Source organism: Elaeis guineensis, chromosome 5, assembly GCF_000442705.2.
Source record: "Elaeis guineensis isolate ETL-2024a chromosome 5, EG11, whole genome shotgun sequence".
NCBI lineage: Eukaryota > Viridiplantae > Streptophyta > Magnoliopsida > Arecales > Arecaceae > Elaeis > Elaeis guineensis.
In genome coordinates this window covers 133,082,330-133,108,350 of record NC_025997.2, presented here as the reverse complement: position 1 = coordinate 133,108,350, position 26,021 = coordinate 133,082,330, and the positions used below count along the sequence as shown (strand labels likewise).

Here is a 26,021-nt window from a genome sequence, read left to right as displayed (position 1 = left end):
TCAATTAAGATTTTCAGTAATTTTACTACAACATTACCTGCGTGTACCAAACACAGTAATCAATATTACTGGCAATCTATCCAGATTGTAGGTAATCCAGATTACCAGATAATCCAAATTACCACTGCCTGGCAATGCACCAAATGCAACCTTAATGGTTCCCGATTGAATTAAGGAATTCTCCCACCAAGGGTGTTGGTACCATGTAAACAAGTTTGTTAGCAATTTAAGATATGCAGAATCCTACAAAAGAATGTATTCTAATAATTTAGAACAATCATTTTATGGTGCTTATTCCCTTAGAATCATCCTTCATAGGTGTTATCAAAAATGATAAATTCATGTTGAATGTAAAAAGTTAGCATATTTATAGACTTACAAATGCTCAACATGATTATTACAAACTATGGAAAAACTTAGATAGAAAAATATTTATAAGTGATCTTTATTGTCTTAGAGATAGCATAAGTTAAGATGCAAGATAATTTGGTGAAAGTTGTGAGAGGCACATCACAAGGTTTTAAGTGCCGGCAAGCACATACAATTGCTAAAATTAACTAGAAATTTCTACTGATGTATGCGAACACTAATTAACTTAAACAATGATATGGTGTGAAAACTTAAATTAATGATTATCAATCTCTAGCCAATAAGAGTTAGATAAAGAAATCTAGACAAACTATGCAAGGATAAATATGTAGAAATGTGCCCTAGTATGTTATGTGATCGAAGCATGTTTAGTGAATATAAAAAGAAAGATAATAATAAGGTTCACAAATTTGGATTATTGAATTGTAGAGTGATAAATTGGGCAATAGCTTAGAAGTGTTGTAGAAATAAATGTCCAAATAAGCATTTGGCAGGGATCAAAGTTTGAATACTAGCAATTTCGCACATACTCGTCGAAATGTATGATACCAAGCAAGGTTTTCTAGACCAGTAGGAGAGAGAAGGGTCCATAAAGAGGGGGAGGAGGAGAGGAAGAGAGAGAGAGAGGGAGGGAGGGGGGAGAGAGAGAGAGAGAAGGGGCATCGAAGGCGATGAACTCAAGGCCCTGGAGCTGGCCAAGGAAGTGGACCTTTGCCCATTGGAGACCGAAAGTGCTGACTAAGGAAACAGCTCCACCAGGTACACCTCAAAGCTCGAGGTGGCCATGGAGATTTAGCTATAGTAGAGCACCATCAAGAGGTATATATCCGCCAAGATGATCACTATTGGAGAGTGGGGAGAGGGAATAAGAGAGAGAGAGAGAGAGAAGATAGAAGGGGGTTTTATGTCATCAATAGCAACAACTGGAACCCTTGACAGGCTCGATCAGCATCGAAGAAAGAGTGTTTTGAGCGAACTAGGGCACAATCGAGAGAAACCATTGCAAGGGGGGAGTTTCATAACCCAAACCAACTTGCATTGTGAAACCATCAGCGTAGCTTCGGTTCAATAGGGGCCAAACCGCCCAGTTCGAGTCAGTTCAATGATCCTTTAAATACCGAAGCTCTCTTGATATAGGTGGACTCTGGTTGATATATGGAGGCTTGGATCAAGTAGAAACCATCCAAAGTCCAAGCCACTTCCAACTCTCCCAAACCAAGGATGGATCGACCATTTTAGGGATGGATGGAAGGCAGTTTGTCCAATATCAATCTTGGATTGCTCCTGAATTGAGCAGTACATAAGGGCTCAAGAAGTGGGTTAAAGAGTAGATTTCTCTTGTTTTCAATCATTTGAATGTGAACATAAGAGGAAAAAGGGACAAATTCATAGGTATTTCACATTGGATTAACTAATCTAAAACCATGTTTAACTTAGAACTAGTTTATTTTTTTCCATGTATTTCTCTAAAACATTTCATCAATAATTGGACCACTAATATCTGACTACAGGGCAAAACTAGGGGAAACTCCACCAAATAGATATTAAATTTTATTTAATCACTAGATTCATGCCCTAAAGCACAAATCCAAGATTTCAGGATTAGTTATAACAAAAATATCTTTGAAATGTACTTTAGGTTGCAACTTATGTCATGTTATGTGATATTTACATATGTTTAGGACTTCAGCACATGAAAAAAGTTTTGACTACAGCAACTAAATTGATACAACTTATTTCTTAAAAACATATGCACTTTGACAAGCAAGTATGGTAAAAAAAAAAAAATCCAATATCAGAATTTGGAGGACAAAAAAGGATGTACTGAGGATGTTTGGTGCATCATTTATGCATACTTATTGATCCCTTTGTCAATATGATTTTCAAAACAGCACATGTCCTACCCTCCTTTGGTTAATATGATATCAATTATCAGTATTTTGAACCTTGGCAAGGATTGAGTTAGAAAAAAGTACTTAGGAGGTTTACTCAAGGTAAGGACATGGAGGATATGGCATGCATTACTACCAAATAAGGTGCCTTGGTCGGAAGAGCTGGGGTTTGCATGGTAAAATTGGAAAAGAGAAGAAGGCTTGTAAAATCCCTTGGGGTTGGTTGAGATGAAAGCTATGCAAGACTAAACTTCCATCTGTAGAAGGCAAATCCCTAGACAGAATGGTGAAAAATAATATAAGCTAAACCCAAAAAGAAGGGGACAAGGCAAGTTTATATTATTATGAAAAAATCATGGGAAATATTATCAGTTGACAGAATCTCATCCTTGCATTATTAATAGTATTTAAAGGAAGAATTAATAGAAGGAGAAAGAACTCAAGAATAAGTAGATAGAGCATTTAAAGAAACAAAAAAAATCAAGTGGACTAAGCAAAAATTGTAGGCAATCATTTGAGCTGTAACAAGAAATGCATAAAACAAAATGGATGAAAATTGGACTACCTTTTTGAACCAACATTCCAAAACACAGTTCCAAATATCAAAGAAGAAATCGTGGTGAAGAATAAGCGCACGGCATTATATTGTGGACTTCTCCAATATACAAGATTTTGCTTCAGATAGCAGATTTTGAATTGGGTCATAGTGCCTTGTGAAAATTCTGAGGAGAATTTCAGCGGCTCTGTTCCAGCAATTGGAGTGCTTAATTGATGAATCAAATCTTCAACTTCCCTAAGGCAACGAATTAAGTATTTTCACTTGTCCATGGCCAAATGCAAAAAAAAAAAAAAAAGAAAGAAAAGGGTGACAAGACCTCATTGCAAAGTTTTCAATTTACTACATCAATACTCACCTGAATTGATTCGAGTTTCTGTATACGGCAGCAAAGTCTAGACCAAGCCTTTCTTCACATGCTTGTGTACTAATTTCCACCATCCAAGTTGCTGGATTATAACCATTTGGGATAGGAGGAACTCCAGGAATCTCCTGTATGTACGAGACAATTACATATTAAATGGATCATTCAGAATAAATAAATATCAAGTTTTGATGTCACATTTTATTAGCATGTCTAATCATATAGGTGTCTTGATCTATCAACACTACCGTTCTCCTTAATTATTCACTGTGTCAAGCTAACAGGAGAAAAGAAGATACAAAATTTGATTCAAAGTAGCTTTTTTAACCATAACAGTGGCATAATGCTAGCACACGGCATATTGGTAGAAGCCTAGAAGGTGTCCATTCCAGGAATAATACAGGATGCAGCAGACTGAAGTATAAAATGGATCAAAGCATATGAAGTTCCGGATGCAGAGTGAGGGACATAACACTTATGAAAATATTCAAAAGTCAGAAAGCCTATGCAAACCTATTAGGCAAAAGCACAAAGCACAAAAGGTTGCTCATTAGACTATGCCATATGTTTCAACAGATGGAAAGTTAACAACTTGTAGAAATATATTGGCTTAGAAAACAAGCAAAAAACCAGTGTATGAAAGAAAAGGCCAGAAATATTATGCAGCAGGTTTAGAAAATGCAATATCTGTGGACAAGATTTGGCCCATCCAGGCTGTAGGTTAAAACTATTAAATAGAATAATAGGTTAGGGATCATGCAAAAATGAGAAAATGTCTAGAACTCTCATGTATGGCAGGCAGCAACTTCCCGACACTGAAAACTCTCTCATTTAAATGCATGAGTCATAGTACATGTACTGATAAGATAAACACGAGTGTTGTTATACACACTCAAATATATTCCTACATATATGTATGCATGCATGCATGTGTGTATGTATGTATGTATGTGTAGCAAGCAGTAGTTTCTTGATGTTTGGAAGTCATGTTCAAAATAGAGTAAACATGAGGAATAAAAGGAGCATTCAATCTATACCTATTTAAAATCAGATTTTTAATTTTGAATCAGGCAGCTTTTATACAAATTAAAAATGGGGGGAAAGTAGCATGCATCTTCTGTTAAAATTTTGAAAAAACACAAGATGCATCTGACTGTAGAATTGCAGGGCATTAGACTTCTCATCACTGAAGGTGCTATTTTCATTACAGAAGATTTCTTTTCCTTGAAAAAACATAACTGAATAACTAAAGGAAAACCTATTGCTCTACGCAGAAGGAATGAAGGGAAGTGGGAGAGGTGGTAATGGTGCTTGTGGTTTCTGTTTGTGTGGGTGCGCATGTGGGTGGAGGAGAGATGTATATGGAGGAGGAGATCATATACAATGCTACCTGGAAGTAATCAATCATCCTTTGTGAGTTCACACCTAGCAAGCCTCCGTATATGACACGGCCTCCACGTTTCATAAGAAGAAGCTGCGCCAGAGTAAAGAAGGTGATAAGAAAAAAAATGTTTGGAAGAAGTATCATAGCGGACAATTACAATATATACAAAAACTAAATGGTTTATAACCTCATCAAATGCTTCAAATATATCAATGCTAGGTTGGTGTATAGTGCAAACAACAGTTCTTCCTGTATCAACCGTGTTGCGAACAGTACGCATCACAATGGCTGCAGCACGTGCATCTAATCCAGACGTGGGTTCATCCATAAAAATAATAGAAGGATTTGCGACTAGCTCCACAGCAATGGTAAGACGTTTTCTTTGTTCTGTAGATAAGCCAGTACTTCCAGGCAAGCCTACCAATGCATGTCGCAAATCATCAAGCTCTACTAAAGCCATCACTTCCTCAACAAATGCCTGCAGGGAAGGATTTCAGATACACATTAAAGGTAAAATCAAGGTTTGCCATACCAGTCGGTACCATACCATACCAGTACCGAACTAGTACACAGTCTTATACCATACCGATACTCGATACGCCTCGCCATCACGTACTGTACTGCATACCAACACTGTAATAGGGTGGTACTAGTAGAGGGGCTGGTACCAAGACGGTGAACCTCAAGTAAAATAATGGAAAAGAAGAAGTTATAGTATTGGAAACTAACAAGTCTATTCTCCTTGGTGATTTCTTTGGGAAGGCGAAGACTTGATGAAAACCAGAGAGATTCTTCCACTGTTACTTGAGGTGAATGTATGTCATTTTGTTCAACATATCCTGATATTCTAGCAAAGGTGCTTTGTTCTTTTACATACCCAGATATTCTTATATCACCCTCTATATATCCACCAGTCTTCCTCCCAGCAAGCACATCCATAAGTGTTGTCTTCCCAGCTCCACTTGAACCAACCAATGCTGTCAAGATGTGTGGTCTAAACACTCCGCTCACATTGGACAGTAGCTGCAACTGTGTTTCTGGAACTCCCTTCAATCTCATTTCCTATGATTTTATAGGGGATAATTTGTCAAAATATTACATGTCTTAACATTGCTTCTCAAAGAATCATCTGTCTTAACATCAAGCAAGATAAACAATCATTAGCTATCAACCTTCGGCATATCAACAAAGTAATTGACATTATGAAATGTCATGGATAATGGTTGGAAGGGAAGAATCATTCCTCTCTTCAGGGTACTTCCCTCCAAAGTTGTTGTTTGAGATGACTCAGACATGTTACTTCGTACTGCAATCACCAGGAGTTCCACTAGCTATTTAAAATGAAAGCAAAAAGGGTCCAGGAACATTTACAATATAAACATGAGCTATAGAATGCATCTGCTAGAACAGGAGATCACCTTTAGATCTCATTTCAGAGTTAGTGCCTAAATCAACCTCATCCTTCTTTTCTACAGAATCAGATGGGATCACTACCTGTGCCCTTCCCAGTGCTTTGATGACATCAAAAAGAAGTAAGAAATTCTATCAAGTGAAAATGAAACTAAAGCACAATGGGATACAAAGTAGGCATATAATCTATAAGTATATTACTGCTGGGAAATTTAAAAAATATTTGACTTACGGTTAAGGTATGCAAAGGCAAGGGTGCACAAAATGTTGAAAAGAATAGAATATGCTAATAAAACACCAACACCAAGCCAATACCAGTACTTCTGGGTGGGCAGACCATGTAAATGGAGAACATTGTTCCCAACTGTATCAATTCCATAAGTAGATCTCTGTCATCGAACAGCATAGGTAATAAGAATATCAATTAAGTCTCATGATTATTTCAATGATAATTAATGAGAGAGAAGGGTGGGGAAAAAAGATACCCACCTCTTTCCATCTAGAGGCAGTGAACTCATTAACTGAAATTGCACGTTGTCCGTACGTTAATGGAGAAATCCAGAAAGCCCAAATCCACCATGGTTTGATTGCATCTGCAACAATGAAACTAGTGAGAAAACTACCACTAAAAGGAAAGATGGAAATTTTATTAGTTACATACATGAAAAATAGCACTATTGATGTTGCAATAGGTGGATGACAGAGAGGACCATCAAACAATTCATTCAGAAAAAAAATGAACCAATACAATCAGATCACCAATTCATCGTATTTTCAGATCACCAAATCTAACCTTTTGGAACGATAAATCCCCCCAGCAAAAATATAGCTAATATTGCAAAGGATCCAAATGTATTGGCAATAATCACATCACGTGCAACAGATGCCATCATCCGGAAAAGACCCAGTGCCATTTGGTGTATGGAAAAAAGTAAAAACATGAAGCGGAAAAACCTGAAGGTAAAATATATTGTTAAATACAAACTATGACAAAATTACCTAACAAAATTAATGGGAAAGACATGAACAAAAAGACAAAAGAACATAAGAATACCTCCCAACACTTGGCGCAAACCCTACTGTGTAGTAGACTACACAAGACCACACAACAGCTTCGACAATGGAGTAAGGAATACGTAATAACCAACTAGGAATTGAAAAAGCCCAAGCGGGATGAAAGAAATTGTCTCTTTGCTTATAGAAAACTGGCAGTCGGGCTATAGTGATTGGAAGCTCAGAAAATCCATTGAACATCATGTGCACCAATCCAAAAAACAAACAGGAAAGATACAAATTTCCATTTATCTCATCAACAGGATGTATCCTTGTGCGGAGAAACATTGTGCATGTGATGACTCCCACAAATGCAACCTGCATCAGATGTCAAGCAACAATTATGACATAATAATAAACGAACGTGGGCAGAAAACACTTCCAAGTTAAATGAATAAGAGTTGTACACAATGTGGAAGTAGAAGATGTTCAATAAATGAGCCTCTTTAAATGTCTGCAATGAAGCAAATTTGGTTTCCATGATCTACTCCCAAATATTAAAGAACCTCATCTGTGTTAATGAACTCACTCAAATAATTTTGAAGATTAAGCCATTATTATGTATTCTGTGATAAGGTCCACAAATAACAATATAAGTTCAAATTAAGGAGCAGATCATTTTCAAGGTCATAATATATATCGTACTATCTTTATAAGCAGTATGTCTTACTCTCAAATGCTAACATCTTTAGATATGAAATGGACTCTCAGAAGCCTTTGAATGTAAAAGATATTCACACATTATCATAACAGCACGAATACACACATTAATTCATGCTTGATCGTCTATATATAACTGAAGTTTGCTGCCAATTTAAACCAAAAGGCACTTTATTTCTGATATAGTTCTTATATTTGGCTCAAGTCTGCTCTGGACTCATCATCACCTCATTTGTTATCTTTCTGGATGCTAAGATACATCAAAGAATGTAGAATCCTGTGACATGTGCCATGAGTGAATGTTCAGTGCCATAGCATGCTACATGCAAAGCAGATTTATCTTAACTCTTTAAGAATCCATGAAAAACATGAGAAATTCGAAAAAAATTATTGAAGCATACTTGACATGTTCTAAAAATGTACAGGAAACGATGTCGAGAGATAAGAAGCAGTTCCCGAGAGAAGCATGCTCCTAGAAGGTCTCTTTTTGATATCGCAAACTTCGTGCTGGCAAGAGCAGATGGGAGAAATTTTGTTTCATCATTAGGAAAAGAGAGACTGGATTCTACAAATTTTCCATATTCAGACTGCCTGAATGCCTCAGCAATTTTTGAAACAGGAAGAAATGAATAGGGCTTTGAACGATCAGACCAATACTGGGCTTGATCCTTTCTAGAGGTAACCTGAAGCACAGAAGTCATTTTAAAAAAATAAAATTCTGTAAATAAATATTTAAATCAATATGAGAAAGATACCTCTTGAAGAAAGTCTGCTACTCCTTTGCGAGGCGGTAAGGAAAAGCCCATTGATTCAAAGAACTCAAGGACATGTTTCCTGGGACCTTGGTAGACAATATGTCCTTCAGATAATAGTATAAGGTCATCAAAAAGATCAAATGTCTCTGGTGCAGGCTGCAGAAGAGACATCAGCACGGTTGCCTCCATTTGATGAACAAAGTTCCTCATGCACTTCACAATTTGATACGTAGTAGAGCTGTCAAGTCCTGTAGATATTTCATCCATGAAAAGGGTTTTTCTTGGTCCAACTATCATTTCTCCTGCATTTAGATACATGGTAAAATTGAGTATAGTGGCTTTTGCGGAAGAAAATACCAAAGAAGATAACAAAATCACAATATGCAACATATTATATACACTTAAATATGGCATGAAAATCATACTAGAATTTATGTTTCTGCATAAGAAGAAATTGTTTACATATTGTAAGCAAAGCATGATTGGAGGTTGGAGAGTTTTTTATATTATAGCTAGATCCAGGTTATAACCAAATAACTTACACATTAAGACATATAATATTTGGAAATAGATATATTTCATACATTAAGGGAAACTTTACAGAAGCATGTAATGATTTTTTAAAACATTCAATGTACTATACAAACACAGAGATATTGTTTTGTTATGTAAAGACTAGGGCTTATAGCCAAAAGAAGAAACTACAACTTCAGGCCCAGACTAATGGGTAGAACAAGCCTATGATTATTTTGTTTCCTTAAAAACAATGCTATGACCAAGCATTTGTCCTGCATTTGTAGTAGATCTGAGAGGATTTCAGTTTTGCTCCTATTTCTGTGGGATTGGACCAGCAATTCAGGTTATGTTAAACTAAAGCACCATTGAAGGTTATATAAGAAGATATGGATATGTGATTTAAACAGAGAAGCAGAAGTGTCATGGTTATACCTACACTAGCATGTGTTTGAAGGTGCATTGGCCCTAAATGGTAATACTTGGCAAATGAGAATCCATAAAACCAACCCAAATAGTTGGGAAAAGGCTCAATGATTATGATTATGATGAATCATTGATTAATGAGCCTATTGCATTTTTTTTTAGGTCTCATGGTCTATCTTTAATCATAAGCAGAAACTAGGGAGCGGATGCATGCTAGGGCTCATTGGATTATTGATCAACAGGGATAAAAGATTTAACCACCATTGAATTACTAAGCATAAAATTTTATGATGTGAAGTGTAAACTCTTATGTGGTTCTATAATGGGTAGTGTTTGATAGTAGCTAATCAGTAATCAGCCAAACTCTAAATCACACACTCTTCTTACTTTTGCCAGGTCTTGGTATCTCTTAGCATGAGCAAATATTTGTTTTAGTCCAACCTTCAAATAATCAGGATAAGCAGCAAAGACTCTTATGATTAGTCATGGAATTGGTTTTTTTGTCTAGAAGAAAAGTTCCAATCCAAAGAGTCCAAGTTAGAAGATAGTTAAGGATAAGATTTCACCAATTAAAATGTTCTCAGAAAACAATTTTTGAAAATAGGATAATTTCACACACCTGGTATGGCAGTCTAGGAACTGTAACAATGCCTGATTTTAGACTTCGATAAACAATCCAGTCAAGCTAAGAAAAGATTGAAAAGCTATATGTATGAGGCTTGTATAGACAGTATATGACATTAAAAACTAATATCAGCAATCAGTTGCATAAAGATCCGTTCAAAAACATTGAAGACAATAACCTGTTGTTACTCGTTTTTTCTGACCACCTGAGACACCCCTGACCATATCACTACCAACCAGTGTATCAGCACACATGTCAAGACCAAGTACTTTTAAAACATAATCTGTTGCCAGGTTGTGCTTTTCACCTCCAATGGAAGCAACCTATTTAATCAGACATATTTCAACAGAAGTGATTAGTAAAATAAACAGTAACAGAAAATCTTATTTAGCAAGTTGGCAAGGGGCATGGATAATGACCTTCATAAATGCATCAATTTCTGGACTTGGATGGATGTTCTTTTCCTTCTCAAGCCTGACCAGATCTTTCAAATACTCTGTATGCATGAAAATTAAAATAATGAACAAAAGATAATCTACCACAAAAAGAAAGGCCATTACCCAGCTATAGTCCTTACAGACTGGGGGCAGACCTAACTTTTCTTTTTTTTTGGGTACAAGGTGGCTGCCCCAAGACTTGAACCTGCGCCATTGCGCTTGTCAGCCCAAGCCTTTTACCATTGCACCAAGCAATGGCCCTTGAACAAAAGATAATCTAAAAAGGAAAAAAATAATCAAAATTATTTGCAAATAAGGCAAAACTGCATATAAATTTTGACATCTAAATAAACAGACCCTTAATAAAGAAGATGATAATGAATTAAGAATTATGTTGAAGGAAGCTCCAATAACTAAAAATCCAACCATGAACAAAGAATTTTGAATCCTGTAGAGGCAAAACTTAAACTGAAAAAAGAAAGCTAAAATTAAGGTGGAGAGGCCTGCAAAAGAAGCAACTCCAATGGGCCAACATCTACTTAAAAAAGTGACTGAGAATCTACTGATTGATGGTAGGAAAAAATAATAAGTTTCGAAATCCATCAACAGACACGGATTAGCAACTAACACAATTGCTTGAGAGCAAAGCTACCAAAACTTGTAGCTAGCTAGCTTCCAACATGATGAACAATATGACCATAAGCTTTGCAATGGTGGCATAATGACCTTGTATAAAAGCTTGAACCCTCTGTTTGGTACGAAGGATGGAGTGAAGGAAGAATGGATGGAGGAGAAAGGATGGATGGAGCAAAGGACAGATGGACTTTTCATTCATCCTCTCATATGTTTGGTGAAATATGGAAGCATGGGTGGAAATGATTTCCTTCTTTGTTTGGTACAGGAGGAATGAGAGGAAGAATGGATGATATTTATATAGCATTTTTACTAAACTACCCTTTGATAAAAATATTATTATTATCAATTTATAATTCTTATTTATACTAAAAAAGTAAACAATATATAAACTTGTAATCTTTATAATCTATAATTATATTAAAAATTATATAAATATTTAATTTAATACATGATTTTATAAATTAATTATTAACGAATTAATTATATAAATAAATAAATAATTTATAATTTAGCTTAAATAGTTAATTGATATTATACAAATAGGAAATTAACAAATAGTAAATATAAATAGAGAAATAGAAGATAATTTAAGTATATAATTATAATTATGAAAATTATATACTAAAATTAAAATAATGACTAAGAAAATTTAATAGTATATATAAAAACATATATAAATAATATGAATGAAAAAGTGAAGAAGTATTATATTTTTATCCAAAAAATTAATGAGAGATAATTTTGTCAGTGTGCAAGTCCATTCTTCAATGCTCCATCCATCCTTCATTGATCCAATTTGGGAAGATGCATATTGGTGGCCTGGATGGATAGACAATCCCTTCTTTTTCATCCATCCTTCCTGTAACTTTTTGAACCAAACGATGAATGAAGGCCATCCATCATTCCAATCCCATCCATCCACCCTCTCATGACCCCAAACAAATACAGGATAAAGGTCCTAGAAAGAACCTCCAAAACAAGGTACAAGACATCCATTATGTAATAAGCATACAAATCTAACATGCTGGATATCACATAGCAAAGAGTTAGAATCATGTTTCCTTAGTAATAACTCAAAATAACTTACAAATCAATATAGAATAAAACCATGAAAACCACAGAAGCTAGGAAACATGATTCCCACTCCAATAAGGGTTCCCTGGGATACTGAATTGGAAAACCGATTCAAAGTAGGTTCCGAGAAGTGCAAATTTTCAAGATTTCCCTCACCATAGTTTTTCCTTATAATTTGGTGCAAAATTAAACATGGGTGATATCATGTTGTTTCCTAAACATGGACAAGATCTTGCGGGAAACTCATTGACAAAGTAACGAGAGAAACTCAAAGAAACACTCTAATATGCCAATATTACTCTCCCACCCCTCTCTATTTCTACTTCTAAATGCCAACCTAAAACGCATAGATACAGATAAGCCAATAAGGGTGCTCTTAATAGATAAGGAATACAAAAATTAAAAAAAAAATTATCTAAATACAGAAGCTACCTACTTTATATACAACATATACAAGATCATCAGTACTACTTGTTATAGCATCCTATTTGATGCCATTGAGAAAATCAACTATAGGATATTGCAAATTAGATGTATAATTTTTTTTAATAAGTTATTTGTTACACGAAACACTTGTTTTATTTTTTCAAAGACTTGGTTAAAGAATAAGATAACACATCATAAGTGAAAATTAATTAAAAAAAGGCTTTTATGACTAGTTTTATATATATAGAGAGAGAGAGGGGGGGAGGGGGGAGAGAGAGAAGAGATGTACTTTGCTCCTCTCAAGAGGAGATTGAATATACCTCTCTTGGGTCCAAAATCAATAACGAGGTATTCAAATTAGATCCACACCATCGATTATGATCTGTACCTAAAATAGTTAGAAATCAAAAATCTAATCTACGCATCAAATGGATTCATAAATAAATGGTTAAAAACCTAAAATGATGTAAGACCATATTTTGTTATGATTTTATCATTTTATGCATTAAAATTTTATTATTTCCAATCTATATATGCTTTAACATATGTAAGATTATGATTAATAAGATGGATTCTCGATTAAAATGCTTTATCATGTATTTTAGCATACCAACACAATGAAACCATCTATTTTTGTGTCCATATGATGCATAGGTTAAAAGCCACAAAGATATGCGATATTTGGTTTCTAAGCATCTTTAGTGATGTATCATGATCAACAGTATGGATCTTTAATTTAAATGCCTTCCTACTGATTTTGAGCTCAAGAGAATAGATAACAACTCTTAAGAGGAGCATAATCCGTCTCATATATACATATGTATATGCATATGCTATTATATATGTATGTATGTATGTACATAATATTGTCTTTTCCTGATTCCCATATTGAGACTTTTTTTAGAATCATTTCCCATATGTATGTATGTATATAATGTTGTGTTTCCCGATTACCATATTGGATCTTTTCCCAACTCCCGATTACCAATTTGCCACTTCCCGCCTTCATATTATTTCTCGCATACGTTCCTCCATGTGACAACCATGATAACAGCATATCCACACATTAGGTCAGCTATGGCCCAAGATTGCATCATGATCTAGTAAATTTGCTGGGTCAGTGCTTTGCAATTGTCTACAACACTAAAATGCATGTATGCTGCAATCACCCTACTTTGCTGAGCAGATTCCTAGGTAAGCAACCAACCCTGTTTATATCTAGACTAAAATAAGAAACAGCTCATGCATTCCTCCATGATAAGAATGTTCACCAAATAACTGAAATAACACCATGACCATCCTATGTCACACTCAAAACCCCACTAAGCAGTCCGAGTCATGGTCATCAATCACCACTAACCATACTATTCACATTCCTTGAGTTCCACATAGACGGACCTATGTGATAAGTAACCATAATGAGTTTCAGATTGATACTGCTAATTAATTCAGTTGATATACCATCAGCCAAAGGCCGAACTGCCAAAGAACTAAGAACTAGAGGCAGCCAAGTTAATCATATCAAGTATCGGCTGCCCAATGTGATCAAAAGATGACAGAGACCCAACATAAGATCCCAATAAATTAAAGAGATGGATAACCTCCATAATCATGCAGCAAACATAATTCCTCCTCCAGCTTAAAAAACTTTGTGATATTTGAGGAAACGAGAAAAATAGAAAACAGAAAGCAAACCAAGGATGCAAAAAAGAAGTCATGAAAAAGCAGAAAGAGAGAGAGATTTAGAACATCTCAGGTCAGTCAAAACAGATGCAAATTGTAGATGGTAGAGTATAACTGATGGATAAGATGATCATCAATGAGAGCAGTATCGAGGAGCATAAAAGCCTAGTAGGTCAAAATGGTGGAGAAAACAATGCAAAGACAAAAAGATGATGTATGAAATAAAAATTAAAACAAGGAACCATGCAGAAAAAGCATACGACATGGAAAGATAGAGGTGCTTGAGTTAAATTATATAAGTAACTAAGTTTATTTAAAAAAACAAACTGCACTGGCTGGGTGAAGTATGCATAAAGCAATAGTTTGCATCAAGGTTGGACACAGTGAGCTAATATTGTCCCTAGTTTACTATTTGGTATCAAAGAGAATGACAGTCAAACATAGCTACAGGCATCAATTGTGAAATGTACATATGCCCTTAGAAGACTTCAACAATGGTTATCAAAGTTTAGCTGCTTTTCCAGATAACAGCAAAGTTATACTAACAAGAAATAATTGACTTTGCCATATTTTAGCAAAATCTTACGTTTTAGATGAAAATGCTAATGCAAAACAGCCAGATATCCTCAAATACAATATGCACATCTCTGTTTCAATGATGGGAACTAATGATGGATTTTAAAGGTTTTAGAAAATGTTATTGAAAAGGCAAGATAGAATTTGTACCAAAAGGCTAAAGAAAGAGGGATCTCAAAAAGCCTCAATGCAAGTTATGGTGAAGAAGTTGAAAAAAATGTTTTGACCAAGGATGTAGCCCTACTAGGTATTATTGCATAATGGATCTATATAGCAGCCACCAGAAAAAAGGGAAAGCTTTGTTATCAATTATCATTATGGTAAGTAGCCAACCAATAAAACAAGCCAGAAGCCTCTCTTTCTTCTTTCTCTAATTCTTCTTCCCAAATTTTTTTTCTTCTACCCTTAATTCTTCATGATCATTGTTATTTTCTCCTCACATTCACTGCTCCTATATCAGTAAACTACTAACATTCAGATATGAAATAAGATCTCGAACTCTTCATGCCAACAGCAGAAAAAAAAAAAAAGAGCCTTCTAAGTGCGCAAGCTTCAAATCAAAACTCCATCCCATACCTATTTTCTACTTGTTTAAACTTAATAGCTTCTTGATTTTTATAAGGATACATCATAACCCTGTCCATGGGTCCCAATTCAGAGTACTTTGGGGTCATTTTCCAGTTCCTTTCAATTTGAGAGCAAGAACAAGGTTCACTTGCAACCCAAAGATGTAATCAAGAAAAGACCGACAATAACAGGGAATATTTCAAAATAGACTAAAAAGACATATTTCTGAGTGTACTGATGAATGAATAGCTATGGGATAATATCAAAAGACTGAAAAATCATATTTCACAGGAGTGATGGGAAATATGTACCATATTGGTGGAGCTTTTACCATTTATGATAGTGATCTAACAGTATGTGCCTCACATCTTAGTCATTAACAAAGAGGGCACAAGCTCTTACCAAATGGAAAAATTTTAAATCTGAAAGACGAAAAGAAGAGAGAAGGAAAGAAGGAAAAGTCTAAAGAATTTAGCAAGGATCATGACAGCTTAACTCATTGTACGTGCATGGCAAGCATGCCAACTATAAAAGTATAGAGAATAGATTTCATGAGGCACAAATACCAGGAAGATATTTAATAGGTAAATTCTGATATAGCAATACAAACTGGAGTTAGACATAAGACCTGCCCAATTGTTGCTGGCACCCTGGCATCTTGCAGCAAAATCTAAAGTCTCTCGAACAGTCAACTCCCCGATGTGATTATCCATCTGGCTGATATATGCAGATGTTCTTTGTACAAAGAATTTGTCAAGTGCACAGCCATTGTATGTCACATTTCCACTTCTCTGATGTAAAACAGGGAAAAGGATGTAAATAAGAGCTTATAAACTGATCATGTTGTCTACTTTAATGATGCGGGCAGTGTGACATAAGCTATTAATCTTCCAAACAGCATAATGCCATAATCACAGAAATACTAAAGTTGGGGCCATTAGCATTACTTGCATCTTCAGATAATGGTTCTGAGAAGGAAGATTTCAAGCACAGAAAGACAAAAAAACTCACATTCCAATAGACAAGTGAAGATTCAGAGATAGATAGAACTGAGGGAGTAAATTAGCAGAAGGTTGATAAAGTGGATTAAGTTTCTGAGAGGAAGGACCCATTCACGTCCAATGACTATCCCTAAATTCCAACAATCGCCATACTACAGAAATTAATACACTATCACAAGATGAGGTGTACAGGGTTGACCAGCAAAATTTCTTCATATGTAAGTTCAAACTTCCAAGTTACCATATAAAGAACAATGAAGTTTTACCCTGATTATTTGGGTTCCTTTACAAAAGTTTATCCACCCATCACTTTTATGAAGGTCCTGGCCTTTGCAAATGTCAGCCTGTTTGAACCTTTCTTGGAACTTCAACTCCTGAATCTTTGGTCTCTGCCTCCTACTTCCAGATGCCTCAACACAGAGCTGTGTTGCAACCATCATCCTGAGGCCTCCTTATACCTTTCTTGCAAATTCCCATGATATCTTAGACAACACTGCACCATTAAATTCTTGGTGCAACTCCTACCATGCATAGGCTGTTGCATTTTTTTACCCACCATGCCCGCCTTATATGCTTAGATCTTCTCTATTTATAAAGATTGTTATTTTTATGCTATTCTATTGGAGGTCAAATTGTAAGCTCACACCTTTAAGCTAAAGAGTGAACACATGCAGCAGTCACATAGTACCCCAAATAAGCCAAAGCAAAATAAGAAGCTTCCTTGTCGCCATTCAAAACATAATCTTACAAGAACAACTTTAACCGTTGCTAGAACAGATAAGTTACAGCATACATAATGTTAGTTATGCACCATAATATATATGATGTTGTCCATCATTTCCCTGTTGTAAAGTTTTGCAATGAGTTTTGTTTGAATCAGATTCACTATTTACCACTACCTCTTTTTCTAAGTTAATTCTTCTTTAGTAGAATTTTGAATTCTTATAGGATCCCTAAAGAGTATGTTTGTCATTACAAATTTTCTTTACACAATGAGTTAGGAGACTGTATAAAAGAACCAAAATTTAATTTTCCTAATTAAAAATGTTCTGAAAGCTAAAGAGATTTAGGCAAACTTTCGACCACATATTTTCCATTTTCTAATCAAAAGATAAGGTATATAAATGCTTAAGAATAAATATTAACCAAACATTAGATACAAGAGGATAGGATGTTGTTTTGATTATTTATGTATCTTTGAGGATATTTTTGAGGACAAAGATTTCGTTTATTGAGTGATCTTAAGTTGATATCCATGGGAATGTCCACAGCAGAAATTTAGCTATTCCAATATCTGGACAAAGGCAACTCTCAACATTCTTAACAGATAACTGTTGAACAAAATTAGATATGTCAAGGGATTGTGCAACCTCCACAAAACTACTAAGACTTATAAAAGTGGAGCAAGGTAAGCTTGTGCAAGGCTCAGTTCAAATGGATCACATATCATATCGTGGATGGTGGAGCCTGTTAGGGCCTGATATACATTGTTGACCCTTCCTTAGCTACTTAAGCTTTTGAGCCTAATAATAAGTTAATATGGCAGAGCAAAAGGTCATGGGTCCAAATACTCACTGAGGCCAATTTTTCCTGTTTATTTTCTTGGGTCTTTTCTTCTCTTGACTCTTTCTTTGTTGAGTCATTCTTGACTCATTCTTAGGTCACTCTTGACTTGTTCGCACGTCCATATGCATGGTCTTGTGTGCATAAGAGGGGGGTGTTAAGGCCTGGTGTACATTATTGACACCTTCCCTAACAACTTCAGCTTTTGAGGTGTATTGGTTAGTTAACAAAGTTGTGGCATGCACATCCATGTGAACATATGCTTGAGTAAAACCACAAATTGCAGATCAAACACCATTTTTTATTTTTGATGGAAAATGCCTATATTAGTAAGGAAATTGAAAAGGTTCGAAAATCATCATTACCAAGTTATAGGGGCCCAATTAACAATTTAAATTTAAACTACAATTTTTTCCCAAATGATGTGAGATCAAATGCCAAGAGGACAAGTCAGTCAAATTTCAAAGGAAGCATATCAAATGTGCAAGCTAGTTTTCATCTTATTGACTTACAAACCTGGTTCCTCTACATGCCCTAATCCACTTGTTCACTTGAAAGATAAGGAATTTACATGTCTAGCTGTGTTTATGAAACATCACGAAAGAGGTGTTTGCCGTCAGCTGAAATTTTTCCCATTTCAGTTTCAAGATAAGTGTTTGATATCAGATTAATCATTTAATAGAATTTTCTTATCGCTTTACTTGAGGCATTGCTCTCTCTCTCTTTCTCTCTCTCTCTCTCTCTCTCATTCCTACATTCGTAAGTCACAGGATTATGTGCAGAAAGCAGTGAAATATAGATGCATGCAAGGTTCTACGTGGAATTAGGTATATATAAGTTTAGCACAATACCTAGAAACTTGCGACATATTTATCTTGATATTCTGTTCTCCTCTATTTGGAATGAAAGCAATAATAAAAGGAGAAGAAAAGCATCATCACCTTTAACTTGGAATCCAGTTTACCAGCAAGTGCTAAGAGTAATGTGGATTTCCCAGAACCAGGAGGTCCCAACAGCAGAGTAATTCTGCCACCACAGCATATAAGGAAAACAACGTTACACACCCATCAAATATATTATTAAACAGACCAATAAAAGCCCCAAGTCTTGACTGCTTTATCCTCAAGCAATACCATGTTGACCTACAATGACACTATTAAAAAAAAAAAAAAAATAGGAAGAACAATGTCCAGAGTGTTATAGATACAAAGCAACATGTTACTATTATTACAAGCAAGGAGATGCATGGACCAGATTCCATTTATGGGCACCGATTTACATACCCCTCCGATCATATAGTATTCTTGCTATAAACTACAAGATATGACATGCAGAAAAGAAAGATATGAGCATTTTGTCCTGACCTTCCTGGCTTCACAATGCCGCTAACATTATCCAAGATGGTGAGGGTATGTTTATTTGGTTGGAGTATCCCCAAGGATGTGAGAAATATCTGCATTGAACGCCAAAAAAAAAAAAGTAAACAAATTAAAATAATAAATCATTAAGACAAGAAGAAAACTAGAAAAAATGTTGCAACAGTTGGCAACCAACGAGGGAGGTTGCATAGTAATGGTTTCATGCAGGGTTGCATCATGTGGGATAACAAACCACAAGCTTGCACCTATGTTATTGGTCGCCAAATGTTGGGTCCAACCTGGACAGACCTAATCAGACAGTCAAGAACAAGAAGGAAGGTGCAATAATTTGATATCCTAAAGGAAAAAATTGAAAAAAGATAAATATGGTGTTCACATGAACACTTTAGCCAGGAAAAAATGGCAAATGTATTCTTCTTTTCTTTTTCCCCTTTTTTTAGTTAGAAATGAAATGAAAAAGAATCCTGGCATGTAGCAACAGAAAAATCTGATAAATTAGGACCAGTTTCCCATGAATAATTTGTAGCAGTACAAATTCAAATATCAAAAATTTGAAAATGAAAAGTGTAAAAAAGAACAGTATCTTTGTTCATAGTCTGTGTTTGTATTTTGCATTACACAGGTCTACTGCTTTGGTGATTGACAAGAAAAAGAGCAACAACATACCTCAACAGCGTTGAGGACATAGTTGGGGAGAGTAGGCAATGCTCTTCCACCAGTGTGAACTTTTGCCGACACATTCAGGCCCTGGAACCTCACTTCCACTTTTGGAACCTTCAATCCTACCCTGTTAAGTTTGAAGTTCGAACATCATCATACCAAAGTATTGAGCTGATTTCCTCAGATTTACTTCTAAGGGGGGAAAAGAAGTAAGGCCAAATTTTAAAAGGTTGTTCACCATCATGCCAACCATAAGCTAATTTCATTATATGCACCAAAACTACAGATTCTTGGAATCTAACTTCCAATAAATTAGCTGACCTCGTGCCAGAACCCTCGAATCAATGTGACCCAGATTTACCAAGAGAACAGCTCATTCAAGAACGATAATGTATCAACAAGAAAAAAAAGGAAGGACAGACGGGATGAAAAACAAAAGCCACCAGTTCCTTTTATAAGCTTTCTGTTTGGGGAACCACGCTATCTGATCTATTAACGATAAGATAATTCATCAGAAACAATGATTATAAGCAAGATAGAATGCAGAACAAAAGGAGAGCAGATCAATCCATAATCCTTGCTTTTCAAGAAACTATTATATCTCAGCAACAAAGAGAGAAGCGATCAAGATCCGGTTCCAAGGATGCGAAAAGAAGCAAGCGCTCGTGAGAGACGGAAGCAGAGGAAAACAAGAAAACAACCAAGAGAAACGGATCAAGAGAAGAGGAGGAGGAGGAGGAGGAGCAAGAAACAAGAAGAGAGTAGGGTCGGGGTGGTTTGTTTTACCGATCAAAGCGGGCTTTGATGCCAGCCAAGAGGTTATAATTGTCCTGATCGTTGGTGGCGAGGGCTTTCTGCAGCACGCGCTCGCGGCCGCGGCGGTCGAGCTTCCGAACGTCAACGACCTCGAAGGGAGCAGAGTCCACGGCTCCGCCTCGGCGACCGCGAGGGGAGGAGACGGAGTCGCGGCGGACGATGGCGAAGTCGCGGCGCTTCATGGAGGGTAACCTTTCGACAGCAGCCCATACGAGCTCCACCTCGTCCTCCTCCACGACGTCCGCGTTGGACGGCCTCGAGAAGTGCTCCGTGGACGCCTCCACGTCGATCTCGAAGTACTCCATGCCGCTCGAAGCTGCCATCGCGAGCTCTCCAGAAAGCAATCTCCTCTTGTCTCTCTCTCTCTAGCGAAGGATGGGAAACGGCGAGGCGATTTTTTTCCACTCGTTAGACGGAGAGGGCCCGAATGGATGGGTTGTTAGATAACAACGATAATGGAAGGAAGGAAAGGGTTTATAAGAGAGGAGGAGAAAGAGGAGTGAAGAAGCGGAGGGAGGGAGGGAGCTGCGGGATGGAAATATGGAGAATTTTACGTGGTTCGGTTTGATTTGAAGAGGGCGTGAATGACCGAAATCTCCCTCCCACCCCCACCCCGCCACCAAGGCGAGCCGGGAAGGAAAAAAAATAAAAATAAAAAAAGAGTTCCATATTTCCAAAAATGCCCCCTAATTCATAGGCGTCCTTGTGAATGGATCAGCGGACCAAGGGACCGTTCCGACCAGACGACCCGGTCAGAGTACCACACCCGATCAACCTTCTCATCTCATGGCACCCGCTTGTTAATTGGACGGTTTCGATTTCTTATCTTGTCTTGGCTGATTAAATAAACCAACATCGGCTCGCCTGGGAATCAAGCCTCTCCTCTACGTCTCCGTCCTCTCTCACGGGCCTCATGAGACAGCGATACAATCTTTGATCATTAAAGCTCTCAGATTGGGAATTGTTTGAATATAATTTAAATTCTCAAAAAATTAAATATTAATTCATAATATCTCTTCTCTTTTTATTTATTTTTTTTTTTCGAAAGTATATAGATTTCATGAAAGTTTTTTATTGGGCAATTTTACATATTTAATATTTATTTAAAAAAAAATTATTAAAATAATATTTTTTAAAAATATTTATCAAACTATTATTTGAAATAAAATAGTCTTATGATAGGGAGATTTTGTATGCTGACTCATCACCTTTCCCGTCACCTGATGTGTGGAGTCAGCAGGAAGAGAGTCATCCTATCATATGACGACTTAGTCGTATGATACGACGATTATGAGCCATCCTATCATAAGGCGACTTAGTCGTATGATATGACGACTTAGACCAAATATCTCTCTCCCCCATCACTTAGACAAAAAAAAATACTAAACCCTCCTCTCTCCGACTCTCGGTCCCTGTCGCCCCTCCCCGCACCCCCCCACCCCAACAATCCTCTCAATCCCCGTTTGAAACCCCCCTCCCTCTCCCTCTCCCTCTCGGTCGATGGTGCGATAACCCCCCTCCCTCTCCCTCTCGATCCCCGACAGCCCTCCCTCCTCCTCTCGGCCTGCCTCCTTCTCCCTCCTCGATGTACCGTTGCCCCTTCCTCCTCTCAGCTCGCCCCCCTCCCTCCCTGGCGTACCGTTGCCCCTCCCTCCTCTCGCTCGACAGTCTCCGACGCCCCTTCCTCCCTTCCGACTGTCTGTTGGGCCCTTCCTGACCCCTCCTCCTCTCGGCCCTCCTGATGGTCCCTGCTGAGCTGCCCCACCCCCCCACCACTGAGATATATTTCTTTATTTTTATTTTTTTGATTAATGTACATATTCTAAGGCATTCATATATTTATATTTTTTTTGTACAAATGGAAGAATTATATACATTGATCAATTGATTATTCAGTTTGGACAGTTTAAAAATTATGATTAATTCTATAAGTAATTATAGTAATCAAACGATATGCAGAGGGTTCGAGAGAAATTTCGGATAGTATTTTTCTTTAATTCTCCTCACACATCTTCAGCCGTATGGGGAGAACTAAGAGAAAATATCGTCAAAATTTTTTTTGATCTCTATTGTGCATCGTTTGATTACTGTAATTATCTATAGAATTAATGTAATTTCTAAATGTGATAGGATCAAATTTTACTTATGAAATGGTGATAGGATGTATTTATTATGTAAGCCATTTTAAATATTAAGTACTTCCTCCTAATGAACATCTGTTTATATGTTCATATAGTTGCTTCTCACAATAATTTTCAATAAAATAGATCCAAATATTGTCACTGTAATCTTTCATTAGGATGGAAGGATCAGTCATGACGCTAATGGTGTATATTATGATGGTGGAAGGATCCAGATACCATGGTGGACTGTAACGCAGCATACCAAGAACTTATGCGAGTCTGCTATGCTGTCACCAGATGGAACTCCAATCACTGTAGATGACCATGATGGATCGTTGATGACTATTATACTATTGCACATTATGAGCAGTCATATGCATCTATCTTTCATCTCCTAGAAAGTCCACGTTATTGATCTGAGTAGACTGCACCTAGACTCATACTGCACCCATCCACAAGAAGACAAAAAAAGGACGTCCACAATCAAAGAGGATCCAAAAGGATATAGATGCAATGGAGAGCCAAAATGTTGTACGGTATGGATTGTGCAAGAAGATAGCGCACAACCGACGTAAATACCCCCAACGGTGCTGATTTATCTTTTTTTTTTATATATGATATATGGACTATCTTTATATATCACTTGTATTCTTTTTAAACTATTTTGGTTATGTAATCATTTCACGTAAATACTTGCAAAAATTTATAAAATAATCTTATTATTAATGCTAGCTATTTATCATCTTTGATATTTCTTATCATCTTTTATATTTCTTACTATCTTTATCATACGCATGTCTTTATATTTTGCACCTCAAACATGGCTGATTCGGCTCTGACGTGCATTCGGGGCCGACCAATCCTATCGTGCACTGTCTCCAAACTCAACACCATAGCGGCAATATATATTTTGGGGAGGACATGGGGCTCCTACGCTATAGACACAGAGGCTCGATCGCCAAGTGTGCCTCGCAACCCCATGAGTGGATCTAACAATATCTTCATACATCTGATTTTTATGGAGTATTTAGAGTTTGCGATATACAGCTGGATTGAGCCCTCATAATAGCCATGATGGAGCGATGGCGTCAGGAGACTCACACTTTCCACCTGCACGTCGGGGAGGTGACAATCATTTTGTAAGATGTTGCCGTTCTTCTCGGATTATTGGTGCACGGGCCTGCCATCATCGGTACTATACAAATTATCTGGTTGGGTCTATGTGAGGAGCTATTTGTGATTAGACTGCCAGAGGCGATGTTTTCAGGATCTTCACTGAGATTTTACTAACTTCGAGATACGTTCCACCACTTATCGGATGATACGGATGATGAGACCGTGTGGAGGCATGCACGACTATTTATTCTGTCTTATCGGTGGCCATCTATTCATCGATAAGTCCGATTGTTATGTGCAGTTGTTGTACTTACCCCTGCTACGTGATCTCAACGTATGTAGACAGTGGAGTTGGGGTAGCGCTATCTTAATCTTCTTATATCACGAGCTCTACAGAACCATCAGACCAGATGCACGTGAGATTGCAGGGTTGTTGGTGTTGCTTCAGCTTTGAGTATGGAAGTATTTACATGTCAGACGATCAGATCAGGTGCTTCCCAGGATAGGAGCCCCCCAGTCAGCAGTGGGAGGTGATGTAGGAGGACATAGCCCATTGGTGTGGATGATGCTAGTTTTGAGGGCTCATTTGGTGGTATACAACATGATCAGGTTGATCCACTAGGATGTAGATATGTAACCAGTAGCACTGATTTTATATGATAAATGATTGCATATTTTCACACAATAACATAGTGACTTCGTTTTGGATAGATGGAGGACTCAACTGACTGGTGCTAGCAATCCGGTGCCGCACACAGTCATATACTATAAGGATCAATTTGACCAGCAGCGCGATGATCAGATAATGTGGGTGCCTTACACATCAGAGATATTGGCTACATTTCTTGAGGTATGTCGATCAGATCAGCATGTATGAAGGACACGTGCACTTCTCATTTGCTTCGATATCGTGGAGATCTATTGTCTGGAGTGCATGATGCGATAGTTTGACATGCATCAGGATGTCTCCCCATCATGCGATACTCATGATGCTCTCCACAGTTTGGATCGATGAGGGCAGCATCGTCATGATTGGATTCGAGAGCATCGAGAGCATATTGATGCATGAGAGCGGTGGGAGGATTTGATTGTGGCTGATCCACCCATGCTCTCCATGATGGATTATTATGATCTATATCTGCAGTGGTATAAGAGCATCACTAGGTGATTCATCTCGCCTTTGATGCATGAGCGACCTGAGATGTCCTTCGGACAGTATGATGGACATTGTGGTAAATATATTTTACTTTTATCTCATTTTGTTATGTTGTTATTGATATACTTATAAAAAATATTTTTTTTTCATACTGACAGTTTCAGAGGATTACATCGCTATACCATACGGTAAGGAGCGGCTTCCATTCAATTATTGTTGGATGTAAGGATCGAGCACTTGTCGATATTATGGACGATCTTATCGATACTATGCGAGTTGTCTCAGATAATAGATGACTTCAGACTATGCCATCGGCAGATGATCCGAATACCTCTTCATGTGCCCAGCACACCTCATATCCTGACTTTTCGAAAATCAACCTCTCCGTAGATGATGCACCTATATCACTGAAGATGAGCGAGTCGGGAGACACATCGTATCGACCTAACGAGTTGCACGTCGATCAGCATAGGGGGCCAAAGGCAGGGGTTGATTGAGAGTTTTTCTTGGTAGATGCCTGGCATATGTTGATAAGCCGAGCACGCCATCACGTCCCGCCCCACCGGTCAATACCATGCTTGAGCCATCACGCCAGCGGCTAGAGATGACATGCATTTATGAGAGGTGGATGCGGAGGAGGTCCCAATATCTTGATATATATACCTCTCAATAATTATGATACTTGTATATTTTTTTTCTTGCTAAAAAATTTTGTAACCATCAACTATTAGGTTACATTATTTTAAAATTAATGCTATAATTTTTTTTTAATCTGAAAGCATATGTTACAATTTTTATTAG

The 26,021-nt window shown here is 37.1% G+C and overlaps 1 protein-coding gene across 1 annotated transcript in view; it reads right to left on the bottom strand.

Moving 5' to 3' along the window:
- The window catches only part of LOC105046231 (ABC transporter G family member 51), a 32,408-nt gene extending 11,178 nt beyond the window's left edge, over positions 1–21,230 (bottom strand). Inside the window, exons 1-20 of the mRNA XM_073258729.1 lie at positions 20,796–21,230; positions 20,016–20,136; positions 19,335–19,423; positions 18,912–18,996; positions 16,035–16,197; positions 10,427–10,503; positions 10,186–10,330; positions 8,444–8,745; positions 8,090–8,371; positions 7,030–7,346; positions 6,769–6,929; positions 6,465–6,568; positions 6,208–6,364; positions 5,984–6,076; positions 5,738–5,871; positions 5,295–5,627; positions 4,753–5,043; positions 4,572–4,655; positions 3,176–3,309; positions 2,827–3,054 (exon numbers count right to left, since the gene is read on the bottom strand). Of these exons, the coding sequence (XP_073114830.1) occupies positions 2,827–3,054; positions 3,176–3,309; positions 4,572–4,655; positions 4,753–5,043; positions 5,295–5,627; positions 5,738–5,871; positions 5,984–6,076; positions 6,208–6,364; positions 6,465–6,568; positions 6,769–6,929; positions 7,030–7,346; positions 8,090–8,371; positions 8,444–8,745; positions 10,186–10,330; positions 10,427–10,503; positions 16,035–16,197; positions 18,912–18,996; positions 19,335–19,423; positions 20,016–20,136; positions 20,796–21,148 (3,653 nt within the window). The 5' untranslated portion in view covers positions 21,149–21,230. The remainder of the gene's footprint in view (positions 1–2,826; positions 3,055–3,175; positions 3,310–4,571; positions 4,656–4,752; positions 5,044–5,294; positions 5,628–5,737; positions 5,872–5,983; positions 6,077–6,207; positions 6,365–6,464; positions 6,569–6,768; positions 6,930–7,029; positions 7,347–8,089; positions 8,372–8,443; positions 8,746–10,185; positions 10,331–10,426; positions 10,504–16,034; positions 16,198–18,911; positions 18,997–19,334; positions 19,424–20,015; positions 20,137–20,795) is intronic.
- Between the last annotated feature and the right edge of the window lie 4,791 nt (positions 21,231–26,021).